This window comes from Rhinolophus sinicus, chromosome 14 (genome assembly GCF_057876585.1).
Source record: "Rhinolophus sinicus isolate RSI-liver-muscle chromosome 14, RSI-T2T, whole genome shotgun sequence".
Taxonomy (NCBI): Eukaryota; Metazoa; Chordata; class Mammalia; order Chiroptera; family Rhinolophidae; genus Rhinolophus; species Rhinolophus sinicus.
In genome coordinates this window covers 185003386-185022266 of record NC_142514.1, presented here as the reverse complement: position 1 = coordinate 185022266, position 18881 = coordinate 185003386, and the positions used below count along the sequence as shown (strand labels likewise).

General features: G+C 51.9%; 2 protein-coding genes across 5 annotated transcripts in view; one reads left to right on the top strand and one right to left on the bottom strand.

Annotated features, from left to right (window-relative positions):
• IGHMBP2 (immunoglobulin mu DNA binding protein 2) overlaps window positions 1–8574 on the bottom strand; it is a 34132-nt gene extending 25558 nt beyond the window's left edge. For all 4 annotated transcript variants that reach the window (XR_016018421.1, XR_016018422.1, XM_074336848.2 and 1 more), the window contains exons 1-6: window positions 8409–8574; window positions 6505–6674; window positions 4359–4542; window positions 4072–4169; window positions 2167–2330; window positions 473–673 (exon numbers count right to left, since the gene is read on the bottom strand). Coding sequence is in view for 2 of the 4 variants with exons in the window: in XM_074336848.2 (XP_074192949.2) it covers window positions 473–673; window positions 2167–2330; window positions 4072–4169; window positions 4359–4542; window positions 6505–6674; window positions 8409–8494 (903 nt within the window). In the remaining 2 variants the exon portion in view is untranslated. The remainder of the gene's footprint in view (window positions 1–472; window positions 674–2166; window positions 2331–4071; window positions 4170–4358; window positions 4543–6504; window positions 6675–8408) is intronic.
• A 10-nt stretch (window positions 8575–8584) lies between these two features.
• MRPL21 (mitochondrial ribosomal protein L21) lies at window positions 8585–18497 on the top strand. Its single transcript, XM_019755671.3, has 7 exons — window positions 8585–8730; window positions 12087–12144; window positions 14089–14174; window positions 15115–15278; window positions 16962–17014; window positions 17417–17520; window positions 18380–18497. Exons 1-7 carry the CDS (start codon window positions 8631–8633, stop codon window positions 18442–18444), a joined length of 630 nt encoding a protein of 209 aa, XP_019611230.2. The 5' UTR covers window positions 8585–8630; the 3' UTR covers window positions 18445–18497.
• The last annotated feature ends 384 nt before the right edge of the window (window positions 18498–18881 follow it).

Below are 18881 nucleotides of genomic sequence, written 5' to 3'. Positions count from 1 at the left end.
GGAAATTAGGGCTCACACAGAAACTGGGGAACCAAAGAGCTCGAAAGTGCTGCCTGCAAGAGAAAACGCCATCTCAGATGGCGCTGCCGCCTACCTAGCTCTCTTTCACAAGGGTAATGAAAGATGGACCAAAAATTGGGGAGGGTGAGTCTTCTGAATTTTTATTTTCAGGTTGTTTTTTTTTTGCTCACCAATATTACCCAGACCACATGGGCAGCTCTAAGGGGCAGGTAGAGCAGTGTTTTCTTTAAGACAAATCCTCGCCTGCCCACGACACTACCCTGGAGACAGCCGAGTCCCTGTTACACACTGAGTGCAGGTCTCTATCAGAAATGGGCGTCCCCACGTCTGAGGTTATTAAAGGAACCGACGGAGGCCGAGCACGAGGAACTGAGGCAGGCATGACGCACTCCCTGCAAAGACGGCAAGTCAGCAAACCACCCAGGAAGCGGAAGTGGCGGGGGACACGTACGGAGGCCAGGTCGATGTCCTTCCTGATGTCCGCGATGACCTGGGCACTGTCGCCGCGTGCTAGAACCGCGTCCAGGGAATGCTGCTGGATGGAGCCCAGGAGCCGGGCGGGGTGCCCGAGACGCAGGACCTTTCGCTTCCACTGCGCCAGGCGCTCCACCAGGTTGTCCACGGCGACATTGGAGGGCGCGCAGCACAGGACCTGGGGGGCATTCGGGTTTGGTGACTTCCTCCTGAATGAAACCACTTTACACTAAAACAAACAGGAACCTTCCAGGTACAGGGAGGTGGGTGGGGTGTGCACAGCTGAAGAGGCGAAGGTGCAAACCCAGCGCCGTCGGGACGGGCGAGCAGCCCCCAGGACACAAGCTGCCATATCTGCACAACCGGAACTTAGGCCTTAAGAACCTACTGGTCTCCAAAGCACCAGGAACGCTGTGTGACTTACACTTGGCAGGGAAAGGACTCCAGGTGCCCTGAACTAATCGGGCTGAGACACCCATCAAGTCACTTCATCATCTGACAACGTGGAACGGGGACAACCCCTGAAAGGGCGCCCTCCTGCAGTTCCATTAGAAGCAGGTGGCAGCTGGCAGGGGAAGGGAGTCCCCAGAAGTGCCAGTGTCAAGAACTGGTGCCAAGGCTGGGCCTCGAGGTCCTGGCTTCGCCTCCACCCCCATCGAGGTGGCCAAGGGCACACCTAGAGCCAAGTGTGAACATCCTGTTTCAGCTTCCTGCCAATAAGTCATGTTTTTATCAAGTTTTCAAGTGTCCGTGCCAAACCATTTACTTGTAGGAAACCCCAGGACGCAGTTTCATAACTGAGTGACAGGTCACCCTGCAGCTCTCAGAGCAGAGGCTGTGAGGCGTCTGCTTCAGCTCCAATCGGGCTCTGCACTCACTGCTGGGTGACTGCGGCACGTGACCGTAAACTGGGGCTGCTAACAGTCCCAGCACCAGGGTTTCTATGAGGATGAAACGAGGCAATATATGCAAAGCACTAGGCAGGGTGCAGGGTTTGTAAAAAGCACCCACTAAATGGAGACCTACAGATGCTGGCCATTATTATTCCAATTCTTATCATTACCCAACATTTATAAACCAGAAAGATTTTTTTAAAAAGCTTCCCACATGCTCAGAATCCACAATGACTCGTGTTGATGCAGACGAGGATAAAAGAATCCTTCCTCAACCATTAAAAACACAAGTGAACAACATTACACAATATTACGCCCCACGTCTCAGAAATCGGTAATCTGTCTGCTGCATGTGTGGGTCGTATCAATTAACCATAAACGTAACTGACTAACCGTGACACAACTGACTAACCGTGACACGTCTGTCTCCCTGAACCAGCCGCAGGCTCCTGAAGCGCCCGGTCACCTCCCGTCCCCAGCCCAGGGCTGAACAGGGCGCAAGCACAGCGCATGTGCTGACCGATGGATGCTGGTCTGTGGCATGCTCCCAGGCTTCCGGCCTCTGAGGGCTCAGGGAGCCTTTCTCAGTAGCCCAGCCCCATGTTCCTGAGCAAGTTCCCACATCCCACGAGGCTGTCAGAACTCAGAAAGCACCCCCCAATGCTCAATCGGCAAATGTCAGTCCCAGCAGAGCCCAAGCTGCGGCCTGCCGAGCGCCGGCAAGCCTGGCAGCTGGGAGCTGACCAGTGCTGACGGGGGATGCAGCGGCCCTGCCCACCTTACAGCCCTGCCTCACAGCTTGAAGGATGATTTCAACCACAGTGGTAGTTTTCCCAGTGCCAGGAGGCCCGTGGATGATAGCGAGTTCCTTCTGGGACAGTGCAAACAAAACCGCTTCCTTCTGGGAGGTGTCCAGGGAGGTGTTGTAGAAAACCAGCGGCTCTGCGGGAGAAGGCATGTGTTAGGTCTGGCTCCCTGCAGAGCACACTGGGAAATGACGGGTGTGACAGGAGGGAGCTGGGCCTCCCCAGGAGTCACCCAATCAACACAAAACCAACCAGCTTTGTTTTCAAAAGATTTCTTGAGAACAGGACTGGCAGGCTACGGGCCACAGGCCACCCCCAGCTGCTGCCGATTCCTGGGGGGCAGTCACGCCACTCCCTTACAGTTAGTCTCTGGCTGCGTGCTGCCACACCAGCCTGCAAAGCCTAAAATATTTACAGTCTGTCCTTTCACTGAAACAGTTTGCCAGCTCAGGCTCCAGAATAACCGGTATTTCTGAGGCAAATGTCTCCTGGAGCATGTTTGTTTCTACCATATTGTCCCTTTTTTAAGTGCCCACAGAACGACAAAAACAAATGATAAAAAAGTACCAGCACATTCCAGGATTGTGTTTTGACTCTGAATCTTTCACAACAGAGACCAATTATCTGCGTTGGATACTCTGTGCTCCCAGAGCAGGTACCACTGGGCCCGGCTGTCCCACCAGGAACGGCCACTCCACGGTGCCTGCTGCATGGGGACGCTCAGTAGGGGAGCGTGCTGAGCTCACGGGCACACGCTACTGGTCGGGGCTCGGAGACCGAGCAGAACCTGGAAGGCAGTCACGCCCTCTGACCCGAGAGTCCGTACACACCCCACCACTCCACATCAAGTCCCTTTTTCCTTAGATAGCAGCCAGAATCAAGGCATGTCGGTTCCTTAAAACAAAGTAAGTTCAGCTTCCAGCAGAGTAGCCTCTTACCACATGTCTGGGAAATATCCTCGAAACGTGAGTGCTTTTAGCATTTGAAAAAGTGCTACGATGTCCCCATGTTTAAAGCCCACATGACATTGGGTACACTGGCTCAGGGGTGACGCAGAATGGTTGTGGGACAGTCCCTGTGAGAACTGACTGAAGCTTGGCTGGAAAAACTGGCAGTGTCCAGTGTCCAGAAGCTTCATAAAGCCTCTGTGAGCAGCTTCGTGAGGAGATGACAGACTCCTCCGGAAAATGAGTTTCTGCAAGAACACCGAAGGGTATAAGAAAGTACACAGACTGGTGTAGTGAAAGGAGAGAGCGTGTGTGCGTGTGCGTGCGTGTGTGTGTGTGTGTATCTCTGCACATAAAACAGACACACTGTCCGATGTGGAAAAGCCTAGAATACTCACAAATACTAATCAGGGGAACTAAATGGCAGCTTTCTGAGAGATTGTTTCCTTTGTTTACCTGCTTCTTTATTTCCAGATTTTCTATGATTTCTACGCACATCACTCTTACAATCAGAAATAAGCTGTCTTCAATTTGAAGGCTGCTGAGAAAATAACCAGGTGAGACTTTTAAAACCAAAAAAAAAAAGAAAGGGCTCTGAAGCATACCGTATGATCAGCTAGCCTGTTTTTACAGAGCACTGAGCTGGAAGAAATCCCCCTACATCTCAAAATAAATCTGTGTATATATAACAGAAAGAACATTATATAAAAAATAAATAAATAAACAATGGCAGGAGCTACTTCTTTGATACTAAGTATAAGAAAGAGAGCCTAGTTCATGCAACTCATTCAAAGAAACCTCTAAGAGATGAAGGTGGATCTCTTCTAATCGTACATCCTCTAACTCTTGCCAAAATGGCCCAAGGTCACACTGTCCTCGATACGTTTTTGTAGTGATTTCAATCAAATAAGAAAAGGCAAACTTTCTTACGTATTTCGCTGGCAGGACTGGGGGCGGAGTCGCCGAAGAGGACCTCGATGAGGGAGCATGCGGGTCCAGAGTGATACTTCTTTAGGGTGGTTAGAGCTCTGCCCCGGGAGAAAAGGAAAATGAGGATCACGGTGAAAACCAGCAATGGATGCAGTGCCGGAGGACCACCCAGGGCTGCCGCCTGCAGCCCCGGCTGTGCATCTGCTGGCTGTGCCCAGGACGGCGGGCAGGCTGAGTGAGCTGTGCTTAAGGAAAACGATACACATGACTTCCAGTCACACACTCACTTTTTCAGTCGCTTGTAAGTGATGTCATTGGCCAGTTTTAACAGCCGGTAGGAACTCTCTTGGTCCAAGCTCAGCTGGAAATCATGGGCTTCATCGAAGGCCACCGTGACCGATTTCTGGGTGACACGGGTCAGGATCCCAGTGGCCAGTTGACTTCCTTCATCATATAGACCCACTATATCACCTGCAGAAGCAAAGACTCAGTTACACAAACACCGAACAAAGTTAAATGTGGGTTATTTTATACGACAAATTCCAGCATGTTTCAAATATCATGTTACCTTCTTTAGTCAGTAGCAGTAAAAAAACCAAAAAAAAAAAATCAAGTAACAATAAAACATCTAAATCATACATGAAAATTGACTTGAGATAAATGAACTGTTTAAAACAAACATAACAGTCAATAAAATATTTAAGGTGCCTACTCTGTGCCAGGCACTATTCTAGGTGCTGGTCTGATTAGGAATAAAGCACAGTTCTTAACCTCCCGTTAGGGAGGCGAGAGATAAATGCAGCAATCTATCAGATGTCAGTGCCAAGGGCTCTAAGGAAAGGTGAACACCAAGGAGGGGACAGAGAAAGAGGAGGGCACCATCTTAAAAGGAGTGTGCGTTAAGGGCCCGTGCTAGGGGCAACAGGTGAGCAGGGGGGCCCTGGATGAAGGGCGGGCCACGAGCACACCTGGGGGAGAACATTCCAGGCGGAAACGGCACACGGATGAAAGAGGGGCAGTGGTTGTCTGCTGTCTACTCCACACGGATCTCCTCACTTCCTGAGATAACTGTCCAGTGACTTATCCCTCTGCCAGGCCACTCTGAGGGGCTTCCCCTGACGCCAGGGATGGAGCACATGACCCACGCTTGAGCCAATCAGTGCTTCACACCTGGCCACAGGGACTGTTCAGGGATGGGCATGTGACCTAATCAGATCAGAGCCCCTGAGACACAGTGAGTCTTTTGCTTGAGCACCTGGGAGAAAGGCCCTCACTCTAGCTGGGCCAGAACCCTGAGACTGGAGGAGCCAGAACTGCTACCACGTGGCACCTGAGAAGGAAGCCAACCCAGAGAAGGACAAGGCCAAGAAACAGGGAGAGGCTCAGGCTGTGCGACAGCCCTCGAGCCCGGAAGCCGACCTTGCCATTATCACAACCAATACCATCCCTTATCCCAGCCCCTTTGGCTTGGGCTTCCTGTCACTTGAACACAGACAGTTCTGACTGAAACAGAATCCGCTCTGAGAGAAAGCCAGGGCCACCCACATAGCTGCATCCCACTTATTCCGTGTCTACGACTGCCCACGCGTCAGCCAGGCAGATTTTCAGCCAGAGCTGTTTTTATTCTAGACAGTGAGTTTCAGCTCCACCTTGAATCGTTCCTCTGCCTCCTTCCCCAACTTTTAAAGACACATCAGGTATGAACAATGCTCCCGGGACAGGTCAGGTTCTGGTCGCAGGGTGCGCCCTGGCGACCTGGAATAGGATCCCTCGTTTCAGAATGTACATCTCAAAGCTACGGAGCCTTCAAACTGCTCTTCAGAAGATGAAAAATAAGAACTCTGCCTGAATTTGATCAATAGCTGTAGCAACATATGAAATTTCCTGCTGGCGACTTTTCCACATAAACGCCACTTTCTCTGACTTCCTGTTTCTCAATCAGTCATCCATCTCTTATTAACTGAATATACATTTTCACCGTTGCATTTTCAGAGTTTACAAAGCCACCTGCATGAACACTCAATTCTGCTCGTTTAATCCTGATGATGAGGTTGAAAGACACTATTGTGGCCCCTTAGCCCTGCTCGTGTCAACCCATGTCAACTGGTCACATGTAACTGGGTCTTTACAAGAGTGAAAGTGGGGAGGCCGGATGGCTCCGTTGGTTAGAGCGCGAGCTCTTAACAACAAGGTTGCCAGTTCAATTCCCACATGGGATGGTGGGCTGTGCCCCGTGCAACTAAAGATTGAAAATGGCCACTGGACTTGGAGCTGAGCTGCGCCCTCCACAACTAGATTGAAGGACAACGACTTGGAGCTGATGGGCCCTGGAAACACACACTGTTCCCCAATATTCCCCCCCCCAAAAAAAAAGGAAAGGTCAGTTTGAAGCCAGCAATATTCAGTATGTGCTAACGTCAGAAACGCACAGACCGGAAGTAAAGCTGTTACTGGGAAGCACTCCTGCAGACACGCCTCTCCGGGGCTCAAAGGTGACCAGGAGCCGTCCGTACAGCCCAGTCTGCTGGCTGGATACCTGTAGCTTCAGCAAACAGACACCTCGGCTCTGGAGCTCTTTCAGAGAGATGTTTTCCTGCCAGGACCTGGAAGATACCCAACGTGAGACATCAATATTTGTACTTTCCCAGTTTTCACTTCCACCCAGGCAGGAGAAAGGGAGAGAAAAACAAAGATGTGGGCATAGGCACTGAATAGGACCCAGCGAAATCCTGGGTCTGCCCCTCTAAGCCCTGCTCCTAATACTTCCCCAAGTGCATGTCACGCCACAGCCCTGCTCCCAGTCACCCGGGACAGAACCTTCCGTCAGCTTCACCTTCTGCACGCTCTCCCCACATGCTGGTTCCCCTGTCACTAAGTCCTGTCAGGCCCCTCCCATTTTTACCCAGAATCCACCTTTGCCTCTCATCCTCCCCTTCAGAGCCCTGATCAAGCCCCCATCACTGAGTCTGGACTAAACAGAACTTCCCGACTACCCTACCTCTGGGGTCCACCCCTCCAGTCGCCAGCAGGAGCCCCCAGGTGATGCTCCTAAAATGCAAATCTGTCCCCCCCCCTTCACCTGCTTCGCTGCATGGAGGGCCACCCTCCGCACAAAAGTGTAACACAAGCTCCTTCTCAAGCTGATGCCCATGTATCTTGCCAGGGGTGCTTACTCTGTACTGGGTACCATGCTGAGCGCGTGACCTTGAGTAGGTCACTTCATTCTCCCATCAAACCTCTGAGGTGGGAATGACCCCTCGTTCACAGAGGAGGTAACTACGGCTGGGAGCCGGATCCTGCAAAGTCTCGCAGCCCTAAGTGAAGGAGCTGGGATTCTACTCCGGTCGGCGTGACTGCGAAAGTTCGTAACTGTCGCGATCCAAACCCCTCAAGCAAATGCTATCAACGTATGTATGCAGCATGATGGCTGAGGGCAAACTCTGGCATCAGGCTGCCTGACCTCAGGTCCGACTCTGTGTTACCCTGAGCAAGTCACTTGACCTCTGTGTCTCAGCCTCCTTAGACGTAAAATGACAACAGTAACACACTTCGTAGAAACGGCGTGAGGTTTCCAGGAACCAACGTATGTGAAGCGCTTTTCCCGTCCTCGACAAGCGTCAGCTCTCAGTGCTCCGGCCAAACGAACGTTCCCGCTCAGAAACGAGCCGCCGGTCTCCTGCCCCCGCCGCCTCCCAGGCAGGGCGGCCCTTCCTCCCCCTAAGGCTCCTTCCACACCCACCTTAACTCCGGTTTTCTGCGCGCTGTGCTCAGGCACCACCTCCTCCCAGAAGCCTTCCTTGCCTTAACCCTCCTCCCCAGGTTCAGCTGCTCCCCGTGACTGTCCCCAACCACCTTTCCCGCACAACCGCGTTTGCCACGCTCCCATCCACCCCTCCTGTCATACCCAGGCCCCAGGCGACCGTCACAACCACGGTGTCTTCCTCGGGCCCGGCACAGATCGGTGCAAACGTTTACAGAGGGGACGAACGAGGAAAAGGGCTGCGAACGTGCTGGGGACAGAAGTGGGGGCAGAGCAGGGCCGAGGCGGGCAAGTCGGGGAGGGGGCTTCAGGTCGAGGAAAGAAAGGGACTCCTAAGGGCCCGAGACCCGCGCGGGCCGCCCCGGAAGCTGACGAGGCAGCCTGGAGGCAGCCAAGCCCCTCTAGAGCCGCGGTCCGGACTCGAGGGGTCAGGAGAGCAAATGTCTCGCGAAGACAGTCAGGTCGACCCTCACCCCTCCAACCCGCGCCCCTCTCCCGAGCCTCCGCCCGGGTCTGCGCGGAGCAAGGCTGTGGGCACAGCCGGACAGACCCCGAGAGAACACGCCGGCGTCCGTACCTGCGCTCCTCGATCTCCGCGTCTCTCTCGAGCTCCAGGAGGTCCAACTGCTTGGTCACGAAGTTCTCCACGGCCGATGAAGCCATCGCTGCAGCCCGGCCCGGACCAGGAGCTGCCGAGGTCCGGCTGCCGTGCAGGTAGGTGTTGCTCGCCGGGCCCCGTGCGTCGACGCACCAGGTTCGCGCCGCTTCTGTTTCCGTTTCCGGCCGAGGCTGCAGGAAGATGGCGGCGGCCGTGGCGGCTTTGGCCCTGCCGGTCACATTTGGGCGGCTGGTGTCCGCGTGCAGCCGCAACATCCTGAGGCCATCGGAGCCCGGAGCGGGTGAGACCCGAGCCGCGGAGTGAAAGGAGGAAGCGGGGCGAGCGGTACTCCCGGCCCTCCCGCTTCGTGTGTGTCTGTGTCCGACTCGATGCCTTTGGTGCTGATTGCCTTTTTTGATGCGGTGATCAGAGCACTGGCTTTGGAGTCGGGGAAACCTGGGTTCAGATCCCGCATCTTTTAGTTAGTAGCTTAAATACTGACGATAGCTCTTCAACTTCATTATAGGGCCTGTGTTACTGGGGGAGTAAACTGAGGCTCAGAGAGGTTAGGTAACTTGCCCGGGGTCACACAGCAGGGACATGGGACAGGAGTGCATCAAACAGCTCTGTCCCGCGTCAAAACCTGTGCTTTCCCATCGCTCGGAGACTTCCAGCCACTCCCTGAGCCTCACTGTCCTCATCTGGAAGATGGTGATGAATGTCCTTACCTAATCTTAACCCATTCAGCAAAAGCTACAGCTGTATCTTCAGCACTGGGTTGTTTTGAGGTTCAAAAAAGGTTATGTTCATTAAAAACACTGTAAATTTCTGCCTGAAAATGGTTAGAGTGTATGTTTGTGTGCACGAGTGTTTATGTATGTTTTCAAGTTGGGCTAAATGGACAGTTGACGATATTAAGAATTTTCCCTATTTTAGATGCAATAATGGTGTCATGGTTATGTTGTTGTTGTCTTTAATGAATCCTTTTACAGAAATACACTGACATTTTTACTGATTAAACAACTTCTGCTTTGCTTTAAAATAATTGCAGAATTGAGCCAGAGGCTGTGTAAATCAAACAAAATGGGTCATGAGTTGATATCTTTGAGGGCTCAGGGCTCACTGTGCTATTCTCTTTTGTATGCTTGACATTGTCCATAACAAAATGTGGGTATATGTAGGCAGGGAAGTTTTTACAAAAGGAGTGGGACTTCCTCTACCCTACTGATATAAAACCACCTCTAGAATCCTGTGTTCAATTCCAGAGAAGCACAGGGAAACTCCCTGTACTCTGTGTAATGAGTACAGAGGAGGTGACTAAAATGGTGAGCAGGTGGGACCTTGGAGAGTGAGTGAAGGAAATAGGATGGAAGGACAGCCACAGTCCTCAGAGATAGAAAGGACGATCCTGTGGGACCGCAGGGAGCACCACTGTCCCTGTCATGTCCACAAGACAGAGTTGCAGGAAAGCCGGTCAAATGCAGAAACTTTCTAACTGAGTTTTTAATGGTGGGATGGCTCCCATGAGTGGTGCTGAGTTCCTAGTCATTTAGACTTCCATCAGGGGCTTCGTCTGATGGCTGAACAGAGGAGGTTGCCTTCATTCATGCACCGTGTATTGAGTACCTGTTACATGTCAAACACTGGTCCAGGGTGGGCATACATCAATAATAAACATACGACCATAACCCCTGCTTTTAATGGAGCTAGCATTCTGATGGGAGAGGGGGCAAAGCAGAGAGAAAGGCAGTTTTTTAAAATAAGCAAATGATGTATGTTAGAAACTGATACGTCTTGTGGAGAAAAATAAAGCATGAGTTGGAAGACGGGTTCAATTTTAAATAGGACGGTCAGGAAAGACCTCTCTACTGAGATGGTGTTTGAGTGGAGACCCAGAAGAAATGAGGGAATTAGCCTTGCAGAGACCCGAGGGGGCAGAAGGGTTTCAGGGGAAGAGCAACCAAGGCACAGGCTCCAGGGCAGGTGCTTGCCTGGCGTGTTCCAGGAATAGCAAGGAAGCCAGAGTCGCGGGTCAGAGTGAACAAAGGGAAGCATGTGAGATGGGCTCAGAGAAATGGGATCGTACTGCCCAGTGCCATGTAGGCCTTGTAAGGACTTTTGCGTTGTCTCTGAATGAAACAGGAAGTTCTTGGAGACTTTCAGCAAAATACTGACATGATCTGACCTAAGTTTTAACAGGATCCTTCTAGGTGCTGTGCAGAGAAGGGAGGCGAGAGGGAGAGCAAGGTGTAGGTGACCATCCAGGCAGGGGGGTCGTAGCTTGCATGATTTAAGTGCTCAGAGCCTGGATCTCTAAGAGAGAGCCGAGAGGACCTGCTGATAGGTTGGCTGAGGGGTGTGAGAGAGAAGGTCAAAGATTTTTGGCCTGAGCAACTGGAAGGATGACGTAACCGTTATGTGAGATGGGAAGAGTATGGAAAAAGCAGGCCTGAGAGGAGATCAGGAGCCTTCGTTAGGTTTGGGGCTGCCTACTAGACACGCAGGTGGCGATGGCTCACAGACATGGATATCCAAGGGCAGGCTGCAGGTGTAAGCTTGGGAGTCACCAGTGTACAGATGGTGTTTAAATCCATTCGATTGGATGCAATCACTAGAGGAATGGCCTTAGATGAAAAGGTAAGGTTCAAGGTCTAAACTTCAGGCACACCAAGATGATAGAAGAAAAACAACAGCCAAGGAGACTAAGAATAGGGAACAACTGCTACTGGGTGAGCTTTAAAAGGATGAGTTTTATGGTGTATAAATTATAGCTCAATTTTTTAAATAACCGACAATAGTTGCTGAGAAATCTGTCCTCTGCTTTTCCACCTAAACACTGTGCCTTTTGTTTCGCTCCCTTCTCTCCTCAGGACTGTGAGTGCCTTTGTCCCTTGGTGTATTCGTGTCTACCGCTGCGTAACAAAGTGCCCCAAACTTAGCAGCTTAAGAGAACTGACATTATCTCACACTGTGTCTGATAGTCAGGAGCACAGGAGCCGCCTCGCTGGGTGGTTCTGGCTGCAGATCTCATTAGGTCGCGGTGAAGCCGACCGCTGGGGCTGCAGTTACCACAGGAATCCACTGAGGCTGAGGACCTGCCTCCAAGCTCACTGCTTGCTGTCAGCAGGAGGCCCCAGTTCTTCCCACACAGGCTTCTCCATAGGGTTCTGGCAGCATGGCAGCCCCGACAGCCAGACACGAGAGAGAATGTCCAAGACAGAAGTTTCCATCTTTCATACCCCAATCTCAGAAGTGCTGTTCCATCACTTCTGTCACACGCCATTGATCACAGAAAACCACTCCATGTGGGGGGACAAGGCTGTGGTGAGAATAGCAGGAGGGGGGTTCATCGGGGCCATCTTGGAAGCTATTCTCGCACAAGGGCCTGAACCCGCTGGGCGCTTGGTGGTGGAGGACTGAGTGGTGGGTGATTCGGTTGTAGGCCCGTTTAAATGGTGTGGTGAATGAGTCTCGATGCTTGTTGTAATAACCAACGACTCTAAATGATGTCCTTTTAGCTTTGTTGATCTAGATTTTCTGTAGACAAGTTGCAATGTGGTTTAAACTGATACCAGTAACAATTGTGCATTTAGGGTTGTAAAGGGCGGTTTGCATTTCACACCAGTAACTATACCTGTGTTTCTCTTATTCCCTCAGCTTCCCTGTGGTCTGTTTCTCGAAGGTTCAGTTCCCAGAGCACCTCGTTTCCACAAGGGTAATATCAAAATGTGGGTTTTGGTGGCTCTTCCTTTCATGTGTAGGACTGTGTTTCTAAAGTCCCAACTTCAGACGTTTGGGTTTTCAGGAATATTTTCGATTTCCTCCTAACTTTTTTAACAGTATTTTTCTCAGACCCTCAACACAAATAAAAATAGACAGAATTTCAAGAGTCCAAATAGCAAGGTGTGCCTTGGCCTTACATAGCTGTGCTTTATTAAGGAAACGGTTTAGTCCCATTGGAGATTTCTAACTGGGAAGGTGGGACCAGAATCTCTAGGAGGAATCTGTAGAATTTGAAAGCGCATATATCTTGTTAAAATGTCATACTTCGGGGAAAGCTTTACTGTAAACTACACAGGGTCAATTTGACGGAGTCCCACTGGCTGGTGGGAGACACAGGAGCTGTACAGGACGGTGGTTACGAGTAGGGAAGCCCTCCAGGGTCCCGTGCCCACCCTGCACCAGCAGCGGGACCTGGGCAAGGCAGGGCCCAGCTCTGCTTCCTCCTCCTTCAGGATGGAGTCTGAGTATCTACCTTGGTGAAGTTTTGTGAGAAGAAGTAAATTTCTACATTTAAAGAGCCCAGAACAGTGCCTGGCGTATGTTAAAACGCACAAGCTCTGCCGCTTCTGCACCAGAGCCTCGGCAGTGGGAAGAGACACGGGTTTTTTTGTTTCTCAAAAGGAGAAGTTGAAAAACTTTGAGAAATCGTAACTGGGCATTTTAGTTAATTTGGCCCGTTTTTACCTGATTCCTCTGTGAAACCCACTGGGTTCCAGTTTTCCCGTTTTTGTCCTTTTCACAGGTTCAGCTGGGTCCTGCCCGGGTTCACATTTCTAGGCGCTCTGAGAGCAGCACGCTGGGAAAGCTCAGTTTGCTTCTTTGGCCAATGACACCAGCATGGCCAGTGAACTCCAACATGGAAAGTGTTTGTACGTTTCACAGATGTCTGTGAGCACATTCCGAGAAAATTTCACTTTCTGGTGGCAAACAGCAACCAAAGCTTAAAAACGGGTCTGAATATTTCGACTTGGGCTCTACCGATCTCTCCCCTGCTTGTGGAATTGAGGACTTGGAGGCAAAAATAGGTCGGGAAGTTAGGAAGGACCCTCCCCCTCCTTTCAAGCCCAGGCTCCCCTTCGTTGCTTCCCCCACCTACGCACCCTACTTACACCAGGCCAAGCAGGCGGGAGAGAGTTACTAAAATGAACTTGAGGCCCCCACGGAGCTTGGCGCCGGAGATGGGGAGGGGGACACATGGATGACTGCAGCACAGGACAGCATGGTGGCGATGGTGCCACTGCCCCAGGGCACCGAGCTGACCGTGTCCCCACTCTGCTGAGTGCTGCTGGCACGTGACCCCTGCCGACCCCCCACAGCCCTGAAGGCAGATGTTCTTCTTCCCATTTTTTCCGTGAAAGAAACCGGGACCCAGTGCGGTTAAATGCATGCCAGGGTCATCCCATTGTCCACGGCAGAGCTGGAGTTCAGACTCAGCACTGTAACCCGCCCCCGGGGTGGGCCAGCAGTCCAGGACCCGCAGGGCTATGCCAGGGATGGGCTCTTCTGGAACCCAGTGTTCAGAATTCCTGTTAGGATTAGCGATTGGCCGTTGTTCCTCGAAACACATGGCCGTGTTCTAAGAGGGTGAGTGGGGGCCTGTCCTCAGGGTCACCTCAAAGCGTGGTGTCTGTACCAGAGAGCCTGCACTGGTGTTGCCCTGAGCCCCGTGACACCCCACAGCCAGCATTCTGGTCCCCTCCCCGCATCCGGCCACCTGAGAACGTGGATGCACAGCCATTGCCCCAGCCAGTGAGCATCTGAGAGGCACACGGGTGACGGGGTAGATTCCTGTCCTTCCTGGCACAGCCATTTCTTATTATGCTTCTGAACTGCCTTTCCACACGTATGTGACACGCGTGTAAAATGACTTTTACAGATATGTCCCCAAAACATCCCTGAGTTCACCGCCTTGGCCAGAAGTCGTTCTGCCAGACCCGGCTGAGGAGACCAGACACCATGCAGGTGAGAGGCAGGGACAGGAGGGCAGCACCCACCCTCCCAGAAAGGCGCTCACCTGGCCCCAGAACGAGGAGTTCGCGGTGCCCCAGCCCTGGCGCAGCGTCAACGCTCAGGTTCATTTTGTTGCCACTGGACACCGGAATCGAAAGGCCCCGTTCATTTAACAGATACCCGCTCAGCCCCTGTGTTCCAGGCTGGTACTGGGGGTGCGCTTGGTCCATCCCTGCCTTCTTCCTTTGGTAGGAAGGCGGGTTCAGAGAGTGAACCCTCCCCACCCAGCGGGAGGAACCGGTCACATGATAACCAGTGAGGACAGGTGGTAGGAGGCGTGTAAACGTGGAGCGCGTGCCCTGAGGAGGGAGTGTGGCGGGTCACTGCAGCCACCGCTGTCCCAGGGGCCTGCAGGATCCTCAGTTTTCCCAAAAAAGCTGGAAATGCAGATTAACGCATGGAATTACCTAGTTTTAAACTACTGCTGGCGGGTGCCGTGCGAGCTAACTAAGCTGCGGGCTGAGTCCCGCCCCCCTAGACGGGTGCAGCTTCTGGTCTGGATGGTTCCCAGGGCAGGACCTGGATGTGTTCCTGGTAAGCGCTGTGCACACAGTAAACGGTGCAGGGTAGACGGGGCTGTGGCCTGAGTGGGGGTGGCGACCACACAGGCCTGTGGGGAGGCGTGCAGGCAAGCCAGCCCCGGGGGGTGTCGCTCAGGTTCCCTTCGTTTGCAAGAAGCTCTCCTCTCCCTTCTCAGAGCTTGCACATTGCCCATCTCTGGCTGTTTATTAATAATGACTGGGAACTGAACAGGGTGGGCTCAGGTTTCCACCCAGAGCCACAGAAACGGACCGGTCAGGTCACTGCAGGCCCCTGTGGGAGTGGAGCTGCTGCCTTTCCATCATGGGTGATTGACGGGCCCGCGACTTTGTCCGCCTTTTCTGCCCCGCAGAGGTCGTGGGCAAGGTGAACGAGCTGATCGCCACCGGCCAGTACGGCAGGCTCTTTGCCGTGGTGCACTTCGCCAGCCACCAGTGGAAGGTGACCTCCGAAGACCTGATTTTAATCGAAAATGAATTAGACATTGAGTGTGGAGAGAGGATTCGTTTGGAGAAGGTGAGACGGTCCGTTTCTTGGCATCGGGGACGCGGTCAGCAAATGTGCTATCCCTGGTTCGCGGGTCGTTGCTGGGGAGGTGTCCTCACGTCGGAGGTGACCACAGGCAGCGCGAGTGATGGAGCAGGCAGGCGGGGCGGGGGTGGGGTGGGGTGCGCAGAGCCGCTTCCCGAGGACCCCCCACCCCAGTACATTCACTCCTTACCCGGAGTCATCAGCAAGCTTCTCTAAGGAAAAATACATGTGTCTGTTGGCCGTCTCGTATCTCATTGATGGATTCCCACAGAAAAAATATTTGATCGCAGATTTAATAAAAGTCCCAGTTAAAGATGGAAAGGATTTTGAAGCCATATTTCTGCGGAAAATGTTACGTGTCAGCTAGGACACTGCTCTGACACTAGAGTTGGCGGCGGCTGCTGTTTTAAGCAGTAGGACCGGTTGGGAGGCATATCCCTGGGCACAGATGGTCCGTCTTGCCGGTCTACACCACACAGCTCTGCCCTTCGGCTGTGATTCTGTTTGCTGTCTTTGGGGTGCCTATTCTGTTTTTGCCAATTCTGTCTGTATTTTTAAAACTACAAAATAAAAGCCCTCTGTACCAGATCATTTTTCTAGGGTATGTGCAACTTAATGTGATGCAATGTGATATACACGAGTATGATTTGCTTTATTAAGTAGAACTCCTCCTTCCTTTGTGATTGTAGGTTTTGCCTATTTATACCAAGGAGAGCATTCAACTCTGTTCCTTAGATGGTCTTCTCACAGCCTGTGATCTGAGCACATCATTTTAAAACTTTTCACACTAACAAAAACATACAGAAAATCTCATTCATTAATGCAGATTGTTTTTCATGACTGGACAAGTCCAGGAATAGAAAGTGTTCGTGCTCAGCAGGAGTAACTCTGGAACAGTTTGTTTACTGTTTGCCATCATCTAATAGACATCATACATTGGTATTGTTATAACTGTGCTTTGTCTTTCGAGATTTAAGTTGAGTATGATTGGCTGTTTTTCTTGCCAATGAAATTTAAGACATTCTTCCAACATCTAATAAAAACATTGTTGCATTTGGAATACAAAGGTGTTTCCATCTGTGGCCACACTCAGTGTCACAATTTCCGCTAGACCAAGGATGGTGAGCTGGCTCTGCAGACTTTTGCAGTCATCAGACACACCTGAGCCTAAGTCTTCGCAGCCTTAGCAGGCCCGTGAGCTGCATCAGAAGACGCCATAGTCTGCTTTGTGCATTTCCCGCTGTGTATGTTATACTTCCCTAAGAATTTTTTTAAATTAAAAAGCCCCTGTTTTCATAGGACGTTAACACTTACCTTGATCTGCGGTCACCACATCCGATAGTCAGTTTTACCTGCCCTGCCTCTGACCGTGCAGGGCGTTTCCACAAGCGCTTACAGCCAGTGCTGTTTAAATGAGGCGATAATTCGTTACATAGCAGATCAAGTCCACATCACAATTTCTAACCAATACCTTTCTTGTTTTCTGGTATCTTTTTTTTTTTCTTAAGGAGGGCGCAGCTCACAGTGGCCCATGTGGGGATCCAACCGGCAACCTTGGTGCTGTTAGCACCATGCTCTAACCAACTAAGCTAACTGGCCACCCCAATACTACCTATTTTTAGTGACTTCTATATTACTTATTGGTAATGCACCGATTTCATTTTCCAGGTCCTGCTGGTTGGAGCTGACAACTTCACGTTACTTGGCAAGCCACTCCTTGGGTAATGTGCTGTCACGTGTGTAGCTCTGTGTAGGGCCCCGGCAGTGAGGCCTGGCTGGTGGGCGGAGGGGGCGACATACGGCACTCGTATCAACACTATAATGCCACCCACAACATGCTCACACTTCAGAAGAGTGGATATGGAGCGTCCCCATGTGGAGAACTTTCAGACCAAATCATTGTTCTATTACTAATTCATGGTCCTTTGAGATTTGTGGACACACTACAGTGTTCTTCATTATGCTTCTTTTTTAGCTTTTAACATGTCTACAGGGAGGGCACAGTACTTTTATAATCAGCCAAAAAGGAAGCAAAACTTCATTTTAGAAATTGTTACATGAAACATTAGTGAAACTGAAAAATAATCCAGAAGACTGCCATTATTTCTTTTCCTCCCTTCTAGAAAGGATCTTGTTCGAGTAGAAGCCACAGTCATTGAAAAGACAGAATCATGGCCAAAAGTCAATATGAAATTTAAGAAAAGGAAAAACTACAGGAAGAAACATAGTAAGTTAGAAAGTGGAGCTGGCACCCTGTGACCCCGCCCTGCTCTGGGTGTTACCCCGTGTCCTGCCTCTGGGCACAGAGGGACCCAGCGCCTGCTGTCTGCCCCAGTCCCCTGGGCCTGACAGGGCGGAGCAGGTGGGGTTGTGGAGGGAGAGAGCCCTGGGAGCCCTGTGACATTGCCACCAGGGCCGGGACCAGCCAGTCATCCCACTGCATGCACCACGAGACACAGACCGCGACATTAGCGGCCGCTCCCTTTGTGCTGGAAACCCCAGAACTAGCTGACATCTCCACCGCAGAAGGGGCGAGTGAGTGGAGAGAAACTCTAAGTGGAGCACCACCCAGCAGGGACTGCACCACGTTACACACAGCGGTGGGTCTTGGGTGGTGCACAGGGTGACACCGTTTCACGGAGCCTAAAGTGAGCGGCATTCAGCCCCTGCTGCTGGGCGCACAGACCTGTCCGCACACACATAGCACTTATGAAGGGGCGCAATGAGCAGAATCCACGCTGTTGCTCGCCTCTGGGGGGAGCGGGAGGAGGAAGGGGCCAGTGTGTCCTCAGGGTCAGGTGCCCGTGGCGGGCTCCTCGGGGCTGTGCGTCCCCGTTGTGCTGCAGAGCGCTCGTGGGTGCACCCTGTCCTCTCGTGTTGCCAGTGTCATGGTAAAATCCTCGTGAGAAAAAAGTGCAATCATACTCGACGTGGGACCTGCTGGGTGGCTGGTGCCACCTGGGGAAGGCCGGTGTGAGGCTGAGCCCCTCGTGGAAAGAGCGGGCGATGGGCGGCAGGGTCTCACGGTGACTCATTAAGGTTGGAATTTGTGGTCAAGCTGTGACTGAGTTCTCTCTCTCTCCCAGTTATTGTGAACCCACAGACAGTCCTCCGGATAAACACCATTGAGATTGCTCCGTGTCTGCGCTGACCTTCAAGCTGACAGTTCCAGAAATATAAAAATAAACTCGTGTTTTCCAGGAAGACTGAGTGTGTCCTGGAATAAACGCCCTGGGTGTCTGTTACGGAGCGTTCTGGCTGGAGCGTGCGTCTGTGAACACAGCCTCCCCAAGCCAGAGAAACCAGGAGTGGGGGAGAATCACAAACTTGGCCCTCCTAGGCCGAGGCCCACGCTTGTGTGAGAGACCGACAGGTTCTTGGCCGCCCCCCCACCACAGGTGGCAGGGCCAGAAGTGGAGTGGAGGACAGCAGGGTCCGGGGAGCTGACACCAAGAGAGACAGTCTAGATTCCACTTCTGGGTGAGATGGATGAAAACATGAGCAGATTCCATCTCTGAGCGAGCCAACGTACCTGTTTGTAGTGATTTGCTTTTCTGAAAAGCTGGGATTCAAACCAGGTAGTCTGGG

What these genes read in the sequence shown, in the direction of transcription:
- MRPL21 (XM_019755671.3), top strand. Translation starts at nt 8,631, where the DNA reads ATGGCGGCGGCCGTGGCGGCTTTGGCCCTGCCGGTCACATTTGGGCGG. An exon ending in AGAGGATTCGTTTGGAGAAG is followed by an intron (nt 15,279 to 16,961) that starts GTGAGACGGTCC and finishes TTCATTTTCCAG; the next exon opens with GTCCTGCTGGTTGGAGCTGA. An exon ending in AAACTACAGGAAGAAACATA is followed by an intron (nt 17,521 to 18,379) that starts GTAAGTTAGAAA and finishes TCTCTCTCCCAG; the next exon opens with TTATTGTGAACCCACAGACA.